General features: G+C 42.9%; 2 protein-coding genes across 5 annotated transcripts in view; one reads left to right on the forward strand and one right to left on the reverse strand.

Annotated features, from left to right (window-relative positions):
• Positions 1 to 14,163, forward strand: part of LOC121577450 (pro-cathepsin H-like) — a 23,397-nt gene extending 9,234 nt beyond the window's left edge. Inside the window, exons 10-12 of the mRNA XM_041891204.1 lie at positions 11,242 to 11,340; positions 11,506 to 11,722; positions 14,142 to 14,163. Of these exons, the coding sequence (XP_041747138.1) occupies positions 11,242 to 11,340; positions 11,506 to 11,722; positions 14,142 to 14,163 (338 nt within the window). The remainder of the gene's footprint in view (positions 1 to 11,241; positions 11,341 to 11,505; positions 11,723 to 14,141) is intronic.
• The window catches only part of LOC121576604 (FERM domain-containing protein 5), a 112,167-nt gene continuing 105,707 nt past the window's right edge, over positions 12,394 to 18,853 (reverse strand). For 3 of the 4 annotated variants that reach the window (XM_041889862.2, XM_041889861.2, XM_041889860.2), the window contains one exon: positions 12,394 to 17,521. In XM_041889862.2, the coding sequence (XP_041745796.1) occupies positions 16,938 to 17,521 (584 nt within the window). In that variant the 3' untranslated portion in view covers positions 12,394 to 16,937. The remainder of the gene's footprint in view (positions 17,522 to 18,853) is intronic. The other variant, XM_041889863.2, reaches the window with a different exon arrangement.

Consider the following 18,853-nt stretch of genomic DNA (forward strand, 5'->3'; position numbering starts at 1 on the left):
TATTTAGTCAGCCACTAATTGTGCAAGTTCTCCCACTTAAAAAGATGAGAGAGGCCTGTAATTTTCATCATAGGTACACATCAACTATGACAGACAAAATGAGAAAAAAAATTCCAGAAAATCACATTGTAGGATTTTTAATGAATTTATTTGCAAATTATGGTGGAAAATAAGTATTTGGTCAATAACAAAAGTTTCTCAATACTTTGTTATATACCCTTTGTTGGCAATGACACAGGTCAAACGTTTTCTGTAAGTCTTCACAAGGTTTTCACACACTGTTGCTGGTATTTTGGCACATTCCTCCATGCAGATCTCCTCTAGAGCAGTGATGTTTTGGGGCTGTCGCTGGGCAACACGGACTTTCAACTCCCTCCAAAGATTTTCTATGGGGTTGAGATCTGGAGACTGACTAGGCCACTCCAGGACCTTGAAATGACTTCCGTCTCGCTTCCGCATTGTCTCCGTGCTGCTGTGCTGTTTGTTGCTACTTGGCTACCTGCCAAACTATTCACGTTTTACTTTTAATAAACGTTTAATCAATCTCTGTGTTCAACAAATTTACCAACTTTTTAGTTTTGTCCTCACTCATCTTTTTTCGTTAAACTTTTTCACCCCGGACGTTTTATCCCGAGACAGAAGAGTCATTTTCCTGAGCGTTTTAGCTGCCAATTTTACTTTATTTTCCATTTTTCCATCGCAACTTTTTTCCCTTATTCAACTTTTTCACTCCGGACGCTTTATCTGGACATGGTTCGTCAACATCTTCAACAGCCGAAGCTAAGTAGTAACATTAACATGATGTCTTCTAATTGCAGTCGCTGTACTCATAATATACAGGAGAACGATCGCCTTACGGCGAGAATAGCTGTGCTACAAGCCCAGCTTCAGACGCAATCGTTAGGCAAGGGTAATGTCAGTGTAGGAAAGGAAGAAACAGCGTCTGTGCCACCAGTAAGTACAGACAGTAACGTTAGTATAAATCCCCCCGCACAGTCCCCCGCAGCCGGACAACTTTCTCATGGCTTCTGGAGGGAAATACTGTTGGAATGCTCAACCGGTGTCGCTCATTCAGCCGACAGAAACCTTCAACCGGTTTTCCCCATTATGTAGCGAGTCGGAGTCTGAGTCTGAGTCTTCTCTTGTCTCTACTCCTCCCGTTACGGGGTCTGAGAGCCCGAAGGCTCCCACCATTAGCTCTGACAAATTGAAAACCCTAGTCATTGGCGACTCCATTACCCGCAGTATTAGACTTAAAACGAATCACCCAGCGATCATACACTGTTTACCAGGGGCAGGGCTACCGACGTTAAGGCTAATCTAAAGATGGTGCTGGCTAAAGCTAAAACTGGCGAGTGTAGAGAGTATAGAGATATTGTTATCCACGTCGGCACCAACGATGTTAGGATGAAACAGTCAGAGGTCACCAAGTGCAACATAGCTTCAGTGTGTAAATTAGCTAGAAAGATGTGTCGGCATCGAGTAATTGTCTCTGGCCCCCTCCCAGTTAGGGGAAGTGACGAGCTCTACAGCAGAGTCTCAGCACTCAATCGCTGGTTGAAAACTGTTTTCTGCCCCTCCCAAAAGATAACATTTGTGGATAATTGGCCCTCTTTCTGGGACTCACCCACAAACAGGACCAAGCCTGACCTGCTGAGGAGTGACGGACTCCATCCTAGCTGGAGGGGTGCTCTCCTCTTATCTACCAACATAGATAGGGCTCTAACTCCTCTAGCCCCACAGTGAAATAGGGTGCAGGCCAGGCAGCAGGCTGTTAGCCAACCTGCCAGCTTAGTGGAGTCTGCCAATAGCATAGTCAGTGTAGTCAGCTCAGCCATACCCATTGAGACTGTGTCTGTGCCTCGACCTAGGTTGGGCAAAACTAAACATGGCGGTGTTCACCCTAGCAATCTTATTAGGATAAAGACCTCCTCCATTCCTGCCATTATTGAAAGAGATCGTGATACCTCACATCTCAAAATAGGGTTACTTAATGTTAGATCCCTCACTTCAAAGGCAGTCATAGTCAATGAACTAATCACTGATCATAATCTTGATGTGATTGGCCTGACTGAAACATGGCTTAAGCCTGATGAATTTGCTGTGTTAAATGAGGCCTCACCTCCTGGTTACACTAGTGACCATATTCCCCGTGCATCCCGCAAGAGCGGAGGTGTTGCTAACATTTACGATAGCAAATTTCAATTTACAAAAAAAAAAATGGCGTTTTCATCTTTTGAGCTTCTAGTCATGAAATCTATGCAGCCTACTCAATCACTTTTTATAGCTACTGTTTACAGGCCTCCTGGGCCATATACAGCGTTCCTCTCTGAGTTTCCTGAATTCCTATCAGACCTTGTAGTCATAGCAGATCATATTCTAATTTTTGGTGATTTTAATATTCACATGGAGAAGTCCACAGACCCACTCCAAAAGTATTTCGGAGCCATCATCGACTCAGTGGGTTTTGTCCAACATGTCTCTGGACCTACTCACTGCCACAGTCATACTCTGGACCTAGTTTTGTCCCATGGAATAAATGTTGTAGATCTTAATGTTTTTCCACAAAATCCTGGACTATCGGACCACCATTTTATTACGTTTGCAATCGCAACAAATAATCTGCTCAGACCCCAACCAAGGAGCATCAAAAGTCGTGCTATAAATTCTCAGACAACACAAAAATTCCTTGATGCCCTTCCAGACTCCTTCTGCCTACCCAAGGACGTCAGAGGACAAAAATCAGTTAACCACTTAACTGAGGAACTCAATTTAACCTTGCGCAATACCCTAGATGCAGTTGCACCCCTAAAAACGAAAAACATTTGTCATAAGAAACTAGCTCCCTGGTATACAGAAAATACCCGAGCTTTGAAGCAAGCTTCCAGGAAATTGGAACGGAAATGGCACAACACAAAACTGGAAGTCTTCCGACTAGCTTGGAAAGACAGTACCGTGCAGTACCGAAGAGCCCTCACTGCTGCTCGATCATCCTACTTTTCCAACTTAATCGAGGAAAATAAGAATAATCCAAAATTTCTTTTGATACTGTTGCAAAGCTAACTAAAAAGCAGCATTCCCCAAGAGAGGATGGCTTTCACTTCAGCAGTAATACATTCATGAACTTCTTTGAGGAAAAGATCATGACCATTAGAAAGCAAATTACGGACTCCTCTTTGAATCTGCGTATTCCTCCAGGGCTTAGCTGTCCTGGATCTGCACAGACTCTGCGAGGGCCTGGGATCGGGAGAGACACTTAAGTGTTTTAGTACTATATCTCTTGACACAATGATGAAAATAATCATGGCCTCTAAACCTTCAAGCTGCATACTGGATCCTATTCCTACTAAACTGCTGAAGGAGCTGCTTCCTGTGCTTGGCCCTCCTATGTTGAACATAATAAACAGCTCTCTATCCACCGGATGTGTACCAAACTCACTAAAAGTGGCAGTGATAAAGCCTCTCTTGAAAAAGCCAAACCTTGACCCGGAAAATATAAAAAACTATCGGCCTATATCGAATCTTCCATTCCTCTCAAAAGTTTTAGAAAAAGCTGTTGCGCAGCAACTCACTGCCTTTCTGAAGACAAACAATGTATACGAAATGCTTCAGTCTGGTTTTAGACCCCATCATAGCACTGAGACTGCACTTGTGAAGGTGGTAAATGACCTTTTAATGGCGTCAGACCGAGGCTCTGCATCTGTCCTCGTGCTACTAGACCTTAGTGCTGCCTTTGACACCATCGATCACCACATTCTTTTGGAGAGACTGGAAACCCAAATTGGTCTACACGGACAAGTTCTGGCCTGGTTTAGATCTTACCTGTCGGAAAGATATCAGTTTGTCTCTGTGAATGGTCTGTCCTCCGACAAATCAACTGTACATTTCGGGTGTTCCTCAAGGTTCCGTTTTAGGACCACTATTGTTTTCACTATATATTTTACCTCTTGGGGATGTTATTCGAAAACATAATGTTAACTTTCACTGCTATGCGGATGACACACAGCTGTACATTTCAATGAAACATGGTGAAGCCCCAAAATTGCCCTCGCTAGAAGCCTGTGTTTCAGACATAAGGAAGTGGATGGCTGAAAACTTTTTACTTTTAAACTCGGACAAAACAGAGATGCTTGTTCTAGGTCCCAAGAAACAAAGAGATCTTCTGTTAAATCTGACAATTCATCTTGATGGTTGTAAAGTCGTCTCAAATAAAACTGTGAAGGACCTCGGCGTTACTCTTGACCCTGATCTCTCTTTTGACGAACATATCAAGACTGTTTCAAGGACAGCTTTTTTCCATCTACGTAACATTGCAAAAATCAGAAATTTTCTGTCCAAAAATGATGCAGAAAAATTAATCCATGCATTTGTTACTTCTAGGTTAGACTACTGCAATGCTCTATTTTCCGGCTACCCGGATAAAGCACTAAATAAACTTCAGTTAGTGCTAAATACGGCTGCTAGAATCCTGACTAGAACCAAGAAATTTGATCATATTACTCCAGTGCTAGCTTCCCTACACTGGCTTCCTGTTAAGGCAAGGGCTGATTTCAAGGTTTTACTGTTAACCTATAAAGCGTTACATGGGCTTGCTCCTACCTATCTTTCCGAGTTGGTCCTGCCGTACATACCAATATGTACGCTACGGTCACAAGACGCAGGCCTCCTAATTGTCCCTAGAATTTCTAAGCAAACAGCGGGAGGCAGGGCTTTCTCCTATAGATCTCCATTTTTATGGAACAGTCTGCCTACCCATGTGAGAGACGCAGACTCGGTCTCAACCTTTAAGTCTTTACTGAAGACTTATCTCTTCAGTAGGTCATATGATTGAGTGTAGTCTGGCCCAGGAGTGTGAAGGTGAACGGAAAGGCTCTGGAGCAACGAACAGCCCTTGCTGTCTCTGCCAGGCCGGTTCCCCTCTCCACTGGGGTTCTCTGCCTCTAACCCTGTTGCAGGGGCTGAGTCACTGGCTTGCTGGTGCTCTTTCATGCCGTCCCTGGGAGGGGTGCGTCACTTGAGTGGGTTGAGTTACTGACGTGATCTTCCTGTCTGGGTTGGCGCCCCCCTGGTTTGTGCTGTGGTGGAGACCTCTGTGGGCTATACTCGGCCTTGTCTCAGGATTGTAAGTTGGTGGTTGAGGATATCCCTCTAGTGGTGCGGGGGCTGTGCTTTGGCAGAGTGGGTGGGGTTATATCCTTCCTGTTTGGCCCTGTCCGGGGTTTCTTCGGATGGGGCCACAGTGTCTCCGGACCGCTCCTGTCTCAGCCTCCAGTATTTATGCTGCAGTAGTTTATGTGTCGGGGGGCTGGGGTTAGTTAGTTATACCTGGAGTACTTCTCCTGTCTTATCCAGTGTCCTGTGTGAATTTAAGTATGCTCTCTCTAATTCTCTCGTTCTCTCTTTCTCTCTGAGAACCTGAGCCCTAGGACCATACGTCAGGACTACCGGGCATGATGACACCTTGCTGTCCCCAGTCCGCCTGGCCTTGCTGCTATTCCAGTTTCAACTGTTCTGCCTGCGGTTACGAAACCCCTACCTGTCCCAGACCTGCTGTTTTCAACTCTTAATGATCGGCTATGAAAAGCAAACTGAGAGACCTGAGCCCTAGGACCATACGTCGGGACTACCGGCCGTGGTGACTCCTTGCTGTCCCCAGTCCGCCTGGCCTTGCTGCTATTCCAGTTTCAACTGTTCTGCCTGCGGTTATGGAACCCCTACCTGTCCCAGACCTGCTGTTTTCAACTCTTAATGATCGGCTATGAAAAGCCAACTGAGATTTATTCCTGATTATTATTTGACCATGCTTGTCACTTATGAACATTTTTGAACATCTTGGCATGGTTCTGTTATAATCTTCACCCGGCACAGCCAGAAGAGGACTGGCCACCCCTCATAGCCTGGTTCCTCTCTAGGTTTCTTCCTAGGTTTTCGCCTTTCTAGGGAGTTTTTCCTAGCCACCGTGCTTCTACACCTGCATTACTAGCTATTTGGGGTTTTAGGCTGGGTTTCTGTACAGCACTTCGAGATATTAGCTGATGTAAGAAGGGCTATATAAAATAAAATTGATTGATTGATTGATTGAAATGCTTCTTACGAAGCCACTCTTTCGTTGCCCGGGCGGTGTGTTTGGGATCATTGTCATGCTGAAAGACCCAGCCACGTTTAATCTTCAATGCCCTTGCTGATGGAAGGAGGTTTTCACACAAAATCTCACGATACTTGGCCTCATTCATTCTTTCCTTTACACGGATCAGTCGTCCTGGTCCCTTTGCAGAAAAACAGCCACAAAGCATGATGTTTCCACCCCCATGCTTCACAGTAGGTATGGTGTTCTTTGGATGCAACTCAGCATTCTTTGTCCTCCAAACACGACGAGTTGAGTTTTTACCAAAAAGTTATATTTTGGTTTCATCTGACCATATGACATTCTCCCAATCCTCTTCTGGATCATCAAAATGCACTCTAGCTAACTTCAGACGGGCCTGGACATGTACTGGCTTAAGCAGGGGGACACGTCTTGCACTGCAGGTTTTGAGTCCCTGGCGGCGTAGTGTGTTACTGATGGTAGGCTTTGTTACTTTGGTCCCAGCTCTCTGCAGGTCATTCACTAGGTCCCCCCGTGTGGTTCTGGGATTTTTGCTCACCGTTCTTGTGATCATTTTGACCCCACGGGGTGAGATCTTGCGTGGAACCCCAGATCGAGGGAGATTAACAGTGGTCTCGTATGTCTTCCATTTCCTAATAATTGCTCCCACAGTTGATTTCTTCAAACCAAGCTGCTTACCTATTGCAGATTCAGTCTTCCCAGCCTGGTGCAGGTCTACAATTTTGTTTCTGGTGTCCTTTAACAGCTCTTTGGTCTTGGCCATAGTGGAGTTTGGAGTGTGACTGTTTGAGGTTGTTGACAGGTGTCTTTTATACTGATAACAAGTTCAAACAGGTGTCATTAATACAGGTAACGAGTGGAGGACAAAGGAGCCTCTTAAAGAAGAAGTTACAGGTCTGTGAGAGCCAGAAATCTTGCTTGTTTGTAGGTGACCAAATACTTATTTTCCACCATAATTTGCAAATAAATTCATTAAAAGTCCTACAATGTGATTTTCTGGATTTTTTTTCTCAATTTGTCTGTCATAGTTGATGTGTACCTATGATGAAAATTACAGGCCTCTCTCATCTTTTTAAGTGGGAGAACTTGCACAATTGGTGGCTGACTAAATACTTTTTTCCCCCACTGTATAAAAAATATATACAGTACCAGTCAAAGGTTTGGACACACATACTCATTAAAGGGTTTTTCTTTATTTTTTCTATTTTCTACATTGTAGAATAATTGTAAAGACATCAAAAATATGAAATAACACATATGGAATCATGTAGTAACCAAAAAGGTGTTAAACAAATAAAAATATATTTTATATTTGAGATTCTTCAAATAGCCACCCTTTGCCTTGATGACAGCTTTGCACACTCTTGGCATTCTCTCAACCAGCTTCATGAGGTAGTCACCTGGAATGCATTTCAAGTCCATATCATGGCAAGAACAGCTCAAATAAGCAAAGAGAAACGACAGTCCATCCTTACTTTAAGACATGAAGGTCAGTCAATACGGAACATTTCAAGAACTTTGAAAGTTTCTTCAAGTGAAGTCACAAAAACCATCAAGCGCTATGATGAAACTGGCTCTCATGAGGACCACCACAGGAATGGAAGACCCAGAATTACCTCTGCTGCAGAGGATAAGTTCATTAGAGTTACCAGCCTCAGAAATTGCAGCCCAAATAAATGCTTCACAGAGTTCAAGAAACAGACACAGCTCAACATCAACTGTTCAGAGGGGACTGTGTGATTCAGGCCTTCATGGTCAAATTGCTGCAAAAAAAACACTACTAAAGGACACCAATAAGAAGAAGAGACTTGCTTGGGCCAAGAAACATGAGCAATGGACATTAGACCGGTAGAAATGTATCCTTTAGTCTGGAGTCCAAATTGGAGATTTTTGGTTCCAACCAATGTGTCTTTGTGAGACGCGGTGTGGGTGAACGGATGATCTCCGCATGTGTATTTCCCACCGTAAAGCATGGAGGTGGTGTTATGGTGTGGGGGTGCTTTGCTGGTGACACTGTCTGTGATTTATTTAGAATTCAAGGCACACTTAACCAGCATGGCTACCACAGCATTCTACAGCGATACGCCATCCCATCTGGTTTGGGTTTAGTGGGATTATCATTTGTTTTTCAACAGGACAATGACCCAACACACCTCCAGGCTGTGTAAGGACTATTTTACCAAGAAGGAGAGCGATGTAGTGCTGCATCAGATGACCTGGTCTCCACAATCCCCTGACCTCAACCCAGTTGAGATGGTTTTGGATGAGTTGGACCGCAGAGTGAAGGAAAAGCAGCCAACAAGTGCTCAGCATATGTGGGAACTCCTTCAAGACTGTTGGAAAAGCATTCCAGGTGAAGCTGGTTGAAGAATCTAAAATCTAAAATATATTTAGATTTGTTTAACACTTTTTTGGTTGCTACATGATTCCATATGTGTTCTTTCATGGTTTTGATGTCTTCGCTATTACTCTACAATGTAAAACATAGTAAAAATATAGAAAAATCCTTGAATGAGTAGGTGTGTCCAAACCTTTGACTGGTAGTGTGTGTGTGTGTGTGTGTGTGTGTGTGTGTGTGTGTGTGTGTGTGTGTGTGTGTGTGTGTGTGTGTGTGTATTATTTGATGAAACATTGTATTTGGCCATACTGCTATTAGCCCATAGAAATGCATTTAATAACATATTTATACAGTGCCTTCGGAAAGTATTCAGACCCCTTGACATTTTCCAAATTTTGTTACGTTACACCCTTATTCTAAAATGGAATAAATAAAAAATGTCCTCATCAATCTACACAAAACACCCCATAATGACAAAGCGGAAACAGATTTTTTGAAATGTTTACACATTTAGAAAAAATAAAAAACAGAAATACCTTATTTACATAAGTATTCAGACCCTTTGCTATGAGACTCGAAATTGAGCTCAGGTGCATCCTGTTTCCATGGATCATCCTTGAGATGTTTCTACAACTTCATTGGAGTCCACCTGTGGTAAATTCAATAGATTGGACATGATTTGGAAAGGCACACAACTGTCTATATAAGGTCCCACAGTTGATAGTGCATGTCAGAGCAAAAACCAAGCCATGAGGTCTAAGGAATTGTCTGTAGAGCTCCGAGACAGGATTGTGTAGGCGCACAGATCTGGGGAAGGGTACCAAAAAATGTCTGCAGCATTGAAGGTCCCCAAGGACACAGTGGCCTCCATCATGCTTAAATGGAAGAAGTTTGGAACCACCAAGACTCTTCCTAGAGCTGGCTGCCCGGCCAAACTGAGCAATCGGGCGAGAAGGGCCTTGGTCACGGAGTTGACCAAGAACCTGATGGTCACTCTGACAGAGCTCTAGAGTTCCTCTGTGGAGATGGGAGAACCTTCCAGAAGGACAACTATCTCTGCAGCACTCCACCAATCAATTTGAATGCACAGAGATACCGTGAGGAGATCCTGAGGTCCATTGTCGTGCCATTCATCCACCGCCATCCCCTCATGTTTCAGCATGATAATGCACAACCCCATGTCGCAAGGATCTGTACACAATTCCTGGAAACTGAAAATGTCCCAGTTCCTCCATGGCATGCATACTCACCAGACATGTCACCCATTGGGCATGTTTGGGATGCTCTAGATCAACGTGTGCGACAGCGTGTTCCAGTTCCCACCAATATCCAACTTCGCACAGCCATTGAAGAGGAGTGGGACAACATTCCACAGGCCACAATCAACAGCCTGATCAACTAACTCTATGTGAAGGAGAAGTCACGCTGCATGAGGCAAATAGTTTTCACACCAGATACTGACTAGTTTTCTGATCCACACCCCTACCTTTCTTTTAAGGTATCTGTGACCAACAGATGCATATCTGTATTCCCATTTGTATGAAATCCATAGATTAGGGCCTAATGAATTTATTTCAATTGACTGATTTCCTTATATAAACTGTAACTCCGTAAAATCTTTGAAATTGTTGCATGTTGCGTTTTATATTTTTCTTCAGTGTAAATTAATACATTTTCACCCTCCTTCCAAACCTGGACGTTAGTTCTATTAGTTAGGTTGCTAGAGAAGCGGACTGGTCGTTCGTTCGATTGGTTAGGTTTCTATACGCGCACCAGTCGTTCATTCTTTTTGTTCGATTGCTATGCAGGCTAGCAACGTTCTTATTGCTTGCAAGCTAGCCAACAACGGCTAACAAAGTCACGTCAAACAGTACAACCAGAATAACAGCAAAGTAGCTCTATTTGCATTTGTTTAAGCTGTTTTCTAGTGACATTTATTTGGATGCATCTATAACAATGAGCTGATGATGCAAGATTTCACCTGGCATCGAAGTTGCTGTCTCGTCAGGACACTGTTCATTGTAGTAGAGGAGATTGAATTGCATATCAAATTGCAAATGAAATTAGATACATTATAAACCTGCGTTTACAATGTATTCAATTTCGGTTTGTGTGGTTGTTGGTTTAGCTTTCTGTAACTTAGTAGCAAGTACGGTCTGCATGGTGCTGTGATTTAGAACTGTATAAAGGCACCCATTGTTGGAACTACAGAGTTGTCCAATATATTTTCCAACTGTCTGTCTGGTATTAATGCCCACTCCAGAATGCCCTTTTAGCCAAACAGAACTGAGTATTCATATGTTGTGTTATAAATGCCTTTCTTGATATGTGTTGATTATTAGGCTCTAAACTCCTCAAACTCAACTCTGGACCTCGAAGCCAGTTCCACTGCATTTTATTTTTTTACTGATTTAGACCTGGGACACCAGGTGGGTGCAATTCATTATCAGGTAGAACAGAAAACCATCAGGCAACCAAGAGTTGAATACCCTTGCTCTAGACTTCAGACATTTCTGCAAGTCGATATGCTAACTGCATCCTGCTGAATTAACCAAAAGAAAATAATGGTAGAGCATGGCGCTTGTAACGCCAGGGTAGTGGGTTCGATCCCCGGGACCACCCATACGTAAAAATGTATGCACACATGACTGTAAGTCGCTTTGGATAAAAGCGTCTGCTAAATGGCATATTATCATTATATTATAAGAAGTTGCTCAGTCATATTTGTGCCCTGCTGTTGGACCTGTAGAGTGGTTGGTTTCTGTTAACGTTTGTGTCTGTCTGAACCTCTCTGCAGCTGAGGAGCAGTCGGCTGACACCACTGGAAGCTCTACTATGGCATGGATAGACACGACGCGAGGCTGCAGAGACCAGGAGGAAGACACTGGGTCATCCAGTTATTTCAACAATAACAGCAGAGGAGAGAGGAGGAAGAAGGCCCCTGCGATCTAGAAATCCAAAAGGTTGAAAGGGTATGTGTTATGTCTTATCTGAGGTCATATTTTAGTCTACATTTTCCCATTGAAATTAATTCTGTGCACTCCTGTCTCTCGTGGTGTAGGGGTTACAGCAGCAACGGGTCATGGGCAGGGTCTAACTCCAGAGGTGAATCTAAAGGCTGGAGTTCAGCAGGAAGGGGCTCAGCAGGAAGGGGCTCAGCAGGAAGGGGCTCAGCAGGATGGGGCTCAGCAGGATGGGGCTCAGCAGGACGGGGCTCAGCAGGAAGAGGCTCAGCAGGAAGGGGAGGACGGGGCTCAAGGCCAGCAGCAGCAGCCCCAGTGGGAAGGAGGCCCGGCTTCATGGCCCTCCCCACACAACAGACCAACAGCCGGCCATTCCTCAAACCAGCCTTTTCTGCACTGTATGAGTATTCCTGGGTATACCTGGAGTCTGACAGAGCGACTTCATGGAATAGCAAAAAAATCGTAGTCATAGGCAACAGTACAGCATTTGAGACTGACTCATTCTGTTTACAATTTACTGTAGATGATTTACTTGTTACATTTGAACTGTTTTTGCACAATGTGTATTTTTGTACAGCGTTATCTTTGTCCTACAGTCTGTCTAGATTTATCATTGTTGGTTTGTTTCTTTAACAGTATTTCTTAGTGTTATCCATTCAGATGTGAAGGTTTCCCCTTTTAATAAAGGCTTCTGAAAATATGATTCCTACATGTGATATTGCGTTCACCTGCTTTCACCTGAACAAAGCTAATTTGGGAGATTGTGTTGATTATTTTTGTCTTGAAACACCTACTTCGAATACTGTACTACTGCCGTTTACCCCAAAAGCATGCAATATGAAGAGGTTTCCTCTAGATGTCAGTATAGTATGAACTTTCAGAAAATATATCAGAGACATACTGTTTTCATGGAAAGATGATACAAAATGATTACATTTTAATTGCATTGATGGGAATGTGCATTGAAGAGCCATAAACCACAAGAATCCACTTTACATTTTTATCCAATGTTTATTTCAAGTTTGAGTAGTTTAATGGCACCAGTTACAAGGGACTATCAGAGAGAAACAATATTTAACACTGTTTTGTACAGAAGGTTTCCTACAGTACAAACATGGGTTCGGAATGGATGAGACTGAACAAGGACTGGATTTGGCACATACATTTGTATATATTTGTATATTCATATTACGTAAATAAACAGCAACCTTCAGTCCCGACATGGAAAGATGCAGAATACATAAGACATGCCTACAGACACTGGTATGCATATACACTTATTTACATGTATATGCAGTGCTGTGTGAGCGTCTGTTTGCTTGGGAGCTGGTGAAGGGGCAGAAGCATATTACAAGGTGGCAATAGTATGACTGGTTTTATTAACTCCCTCAGCTGCTCTGTCTGCGCTCTACATGTTAAGTAGTATTACTGTGAGAGTAAAGGGGACCTTCAGGAAAAGACTGCTCAATGCCATTTACCTTGTATGCAGTCAAACTAGCATATTCTTTTTCAAGCTGGCCTTTTTGCTTGGCTACTGTTTACTCTTCATGTCACTGGCAAACAGCCATCACATGTAGAATATATTGTACCTCCTTTTATCAGAATAATAGCCAGTCAATGTTATGTATTAGCCTGTGGTTTCCAGTTCAGGCTTTATGGATATGGCCAATGTATTCACTTTTGAAATAAATTTTGCTAATTTAACTGATGTTCAATAACTTTAATGTAGTTTGTCCTATAGAACTTAACTGCAGAATGATTGCCAACATACTGCATGTAAACCATGGCAGATGTCCAAAGATAACATCAGAACAATTCCATACTGTTTTACACACTACCAGCAAGAGTCTGAAACATCTACCAGACAAACAAGTACTACAGCCAGTTCCCAATAGAGATCAGTCAAAGAAAATAATTTAAACATGACATCACCAGACCAAATGTACTGTATAGATTCAAGGTTTTTCAAAGGCAACGTACCTGTACAGATAATTTCAGACAGATAGAGACAACTACAGAACTTTTCCCCAGACACACAGATGACTCACGCTGCCATAAGTGCTGACCATACAACATGACATGGGATCAGTAACCACCACCCTATATTAACACAACATCTACAGTATGGGAAGTCAAAGCTACACAACAAGCAGTGTTTTCCTTTGAGTCTGTGAAATTAAAGGGTAGTCCATACTTTATGAGGAGGATGCACTGAATATATGTCTCTGTCCATTCACTCATTTGCCCCTTTTGTAAAATGCAGAGCTGTTAGGTACTAAAGATTCCAGGCACAGGGAAAGACGCTTCGGTCACATTGAAGTACTGTTGAACAAAACTTTGAAGGCCAACATCCCAACAAGAGCGCTAACAATGAAAGAAACACTATCTATAAAATGTGGTAAATACTACTAATAATGATAACTGTATTTTTCTTCACATTATTACTGTTTTTATAAAAAAGGAAAAGGAGCATACCATGAGCTCTTGTTGGTATTGTAGATACAGTGACAGTAAACTGATTTTTGACACTGAAAAAACCAACAGCACAATATCCAGTGTAAGACTTCTGTTTAGATTTCTATGTCCATTTGCTCTTACAATTTGACTGCTTATTGCTCATTGAATGATGCTGCCTTAATTGTTGCATGCTTGGAAAGACCATTGAAGCTACATAATGCTAATGTATACGAACGTAGACCATCAATTGACATTTCCTTACTTTTTGCTCTTCCAGTTCCCTGACCTTTAAGAAGTAACACTAACATACTCTGCCTACTGTCCTGTTGACCTTTACAGTATTTAGCATTCGCAAGTAATAAATAATAAATATGAATGCATAAAACAATGAAACAGTACCGTTATCTTGCATATCGGATCTACACTCCTCATCCAGGTACAGACAAATTCAACCTTTCAAGTCGTCCTCCATCCTTGTATCTGCTGTTCATTGGAAGTGCATGCTATACTAGCATAGGGAGCATGCATATTTGACTCAGGAATTTTATACGGTATATAACTGTTACTACACCAGATTTGCTACTAAAGGCTGCTTTTACCACCCCTTTGCCATAAACATGGATATTTATCATCGCAGATGTTTGGGCTCCAACCTGTTGATGGAGGGTTAAGAACTACAGTAGACATGCAGCCATTGTACTGATGGGTCTACAGTATGCTGTAGTGTCTTCCTTGCTGGGTCTACCTCAACTAGCAGGGTGCTGTTGGGAGACAGACTACACTCAGGGCCAGGGGCTACAGTGCTCTGCTTCCATGGGCCCAGGCTGGGCTCCCCAGGGCAGAGCAGGCAGCAGCACCGCTGGGGGATCAGAGCATGGAGCAGGTGTGTGGAGGTAATGGTGTTAAATAACAGGCCAAAACAGGCATGGCTGTACTGCCAATTGAGTCACAAGCACCAAGTGCTCACATATGCATTCCCCTTTGACTATACTCATACTTTCATGCGAGGCTGGTCACTTACCAGTTCCTCATTGCTCATCTCTTCTGACATCCCTTGTACCTCTACCTCTTTCTCACTCAATCTCTTTCTTTTCAATCTCTCTTTTATTCTCCCTTTTCAAAAATAAGACCATATTTTTCTCAGTCAAAACTTCACATTATCAGCTTGAAGTTTGTTACATTCCTACATACAGACACACAAACACACTCACACCTGCACCAGGTACAGTAGAGTAGGTAGACAAAAACACAAAAACAGATATTACCCAGAATCCAGCAGCCATGACAGCAGAATTATTGCTCCTTTGAGCTATGAGGCAGAAGAGTGCACAGTCACCTCTCAAACGCTGGAAAACTATTGACTATCTGCATTTGTTGTGATGTTTACAGGCATGAAAACATGTCTTTGGACTGACTATACGTTTTCTGTTGGTATTGTAGTCCAGTCTACTTTCTAAAATATGTATTGTTCCTCCACCATCTGTTGTGCCTTCCTGGCCCATAGTGGGCATTGGAAATAGTTGTCTTGACTTCTAAAAAGCATGCATACAGTGACTGATGCTTCATTGCTGGTGGAGTGAGAGAGGTGTGATCTGTGGGGAGTCAGTGGATCTGGATATAATACCTGTTTCTGAGTCAACCCCCCCCCCTTCCAATATGTCCATAAATGCTAGACCTCACTTGAAATACAGCTAAAAAAATGTATAATTTAATCTTCAATAACAAAATAACATTTCAGTTCTGTTAAAATATACATGGAAAAACTGTCAATATATTAGGAAACAAACTACTTTGTACAAAAAGTACATCATTGTAATTCTTATGCTAACAATTAATTTTAGTATGATATACACAAACTTAAGAGCAAGGTTGATATGTAACTAAAATAAACCATAAATTCATTATACAAAGAAATCCTTAAATTTCATCAGAGCTTAACATAATCCAGAAATGTAGATCAAACTAAATTAAGAAATATGACAAAACAAATGCACTCATTCAAAAGTACTGAAGTATTTAACCATAAGAGTATTGCACTTTTTTATTTTTTTTTTTTTTATTTAACCTTTATTTAACCAGGTAAGCCAGTTGAGAACAAGTTCTCATTTACAACTGCGACCTACCTACCGACATCTACCTAGACTGGTTCTATTGGTGCTAGTGAGTGTTTTGAAGAGGTTGATCATCAACACTTTTAACAGCTACTGACACGATGGGGTCACAAAACACCATGATTACTGGTTTATTTAACTGTATCCTTTATAAAACTTTAACAAATGGATTTCAACTTCACAGCTTCTACTTTATACACGTACAGTAGTTGCATTTCCACTAAAGTATAACTTTAAAACAATCAGCCAAATTCAAAACAGTCTTCATATCATCTACTTTTTTCTTCATAAAAGGCATTTGGTAATCATCCTGACTTACTCAATTTCAATAACTTGCACTTTGACAGACACAATGAACATTGCTCTAATTTCCCTCACATAAGGTGTTCTGATCGATGACCATCCAATGAAAACCATTATAGATGTATTGACGGGGATGGATGTTTTCAAAACTGTATCTAGCTCACTTCGTTCTGAACCATTTCAATGGCTTTCCTGATATCCTTGCACCACATTCCTCTCGTATGCAAATGCTTTATGTTCCAAACAGTAAATAGTAAATTAAGGCAACTTTCATTCGTTGCAACAAAATGTCAACTTCCTAAAAAGTAAAGTTCTAAAAATACTTCAGTTCTTTGATTTCAGTTTCATATTTTTTTGTTTATATTTTTTGAAAAAATAAAATACCTGAAATAAAAAAAAATGCTAACATGTCTTCTGGCTTTGTAAAAAAGAAACTAACGTAAAGGGAAAAAAGGGGGAGTAACTCAAAATGGAGGGAGAGAGAGAGAAACTCCTGGCACAGTGATTCCAGGAGTGGTCCGAGGTGTATGTCAGCGGGAGTATCATGAGAGAAGCTGGGTTCATGGTTGGGACGGGGCAGCCCTCCATCTCTCCGGAGCCTTAATCGTCTTCTCAAACCCCCGAATGGGCTTACGCACTCTACGGCCTCACTCTCTCTCTCATTTGTTAATGAGCAAACTGCCTGCCCAGCGGAGCTTGCAGGCAAACCACCGCCTGAGGGGACAAAAGTATTCGTAATGGAACTGCTCAAATTCGGGGGTCTGGCGGATATCACGTAAAAATGCAACGTCAAGGTCGGATTCGGTGAGGACGATGAGGAGGAGGAGCAAGACAAAGAGGAGTCCAATGGTCACAAGGAGCAAACGGAGGACACTTAAAACAAACTTATTCACCTGTTCCACTTCGCTGAGCGACGAGGCCCCCCCTGCACCCTCTACCGCCGCTCTACTGTCTGCCAAGTCGCCTGCATCCCCCACCGAGGGGGTGCCCGCCTCCGACTCCTTCTCCTCCTCGATGCTGCAGGGGGCTCCATTGACCTGGCGTGCCACGGCCAACTCCAGGCTGTGCTCTGCCACGGGGGTGGGCAGCACGCTGTCAGAGGGGCTGTAGGCCTCGTCAGAGATCACCGCCGAGCCCTCGCTGGCGTTCGTGGCCAGGCTGCGGGAGCGCGGCATGAAGGAGTCCCCATGGGACACAGAGCGCACAGGCGTAGAGTGGGCACTGTCACGCAACGACTCCAGACCTGTCAGGGCAGCGGGCGGGGAGAGGAGGGTGAAGGGAGAGAGGGAGGGAGGGAGAGAGAGAAACAGAAACACTCTCAGGATAAATAAAAACATACCAGTAAAGTTGGCTACAGACCCCAGCTATCCGCACACTATGCGTACACCAGACATCACTGACATGAGATGTACAGTGGGGAAAAAAAGTATTTAGTCAGCCACCAATTGTGCAAGTTCTCCCACTTAAAAAGATGAGAGAGGCCTGTAATTTTCATCATAGGTACACGTCAACTTTGACAGACAAAATGAGAAAAAAAAATCCAGAAAACCACATTGTAGGATTTTTTATGATTTTATTTGCAAATTATGGTAGAAAATAAGTATTTGGTCAATAACAAAAGTTTCTCAATACTTTGTTATATACCCTTTGTTGGCAATGACACAGGTCAAACGTTTTCTGTAAGTCTTCACAAGGTTTTCACACACTGTTGCTGCTATTTTGGCCCATTCCTCCATGCAGATCTCCTCTAGAGCAGTGATGTTTTGGGGCTGTCGCTGGGCAACACAGACTTTCAACTCCCTCCAAAGATTTTCTATGGGGTTGAGATCTGGAGACTGGCTAGGCCACTCCAGGACCTTGAAATGCTTCTTACGAAGCCACTCCTTCGTTGCCCGGGCGGTGTGTTTGGGATCATTGTCATGCTGAAAGACCCAGCCACGTTTCATCTTCAATGCCCTTGCTGATGGAAGGAGGTTTTCACACAAAATCTCACGATACATGGCCCCATTCATTCTTTCCTTTACACGGATCAGTCGTCCTGGTCCCTTTGCAGAAAAACAGCCCCAAAGCATGATGTTTCCACCCCCATGCTTCACAGTAGGTATGGTGTTCTTTGGATGCAACTCAGCATTCTTTGTCCTCCAAACACGACGAGTTGAGTTTTTACCAAAAAGTTCTATTTTGGTTTCATCTGACCATATGACATTCTCCCAATCCTCTTCTGGATCATCCAAATGCACTCTAGCAAACTTCAGACGGGCCTGGACATGTACTGGTTTAAGCAGGGGGACACGTCTGGCACTGCAGGATTTGAGTCCCTGGTGGCGTAGTGTGTTACTGATGGTAGGCTTTGTTACTTTGGTCCCAGCTCTCTGCAGGTCATTCACTAGGTCCCCCCGTGTGGTTCTGGGATTTTTGCTCACCATTCTTGTGATCATTTTGACCCCACGGGGTGAGATCTTGCGTGGAGCCCCAGATCGAGGGAGATTATCAGTGGTCTTGTATGTCTTCCATTTCCTAATAATTGCTCCCACAGTTGATTTCTTCAAACCAAGCTGCTTACCTATTGCAGATT

The sequence above is a fragment of the Coregonus clupeaformis genome, chromosome 11 (assembly GCF_020615455.1).
Source record: "Coregonus clupeaformis isolate EN_2021a chromosome 11, ASM2061545v1, whole genome shotgun sequence".
NCBI lineage: Eukaryota > Metazoa > Chordata > Actinopteri > Salmoniformes > Salmonidae > Coregonus > Coregonus clupeaformis.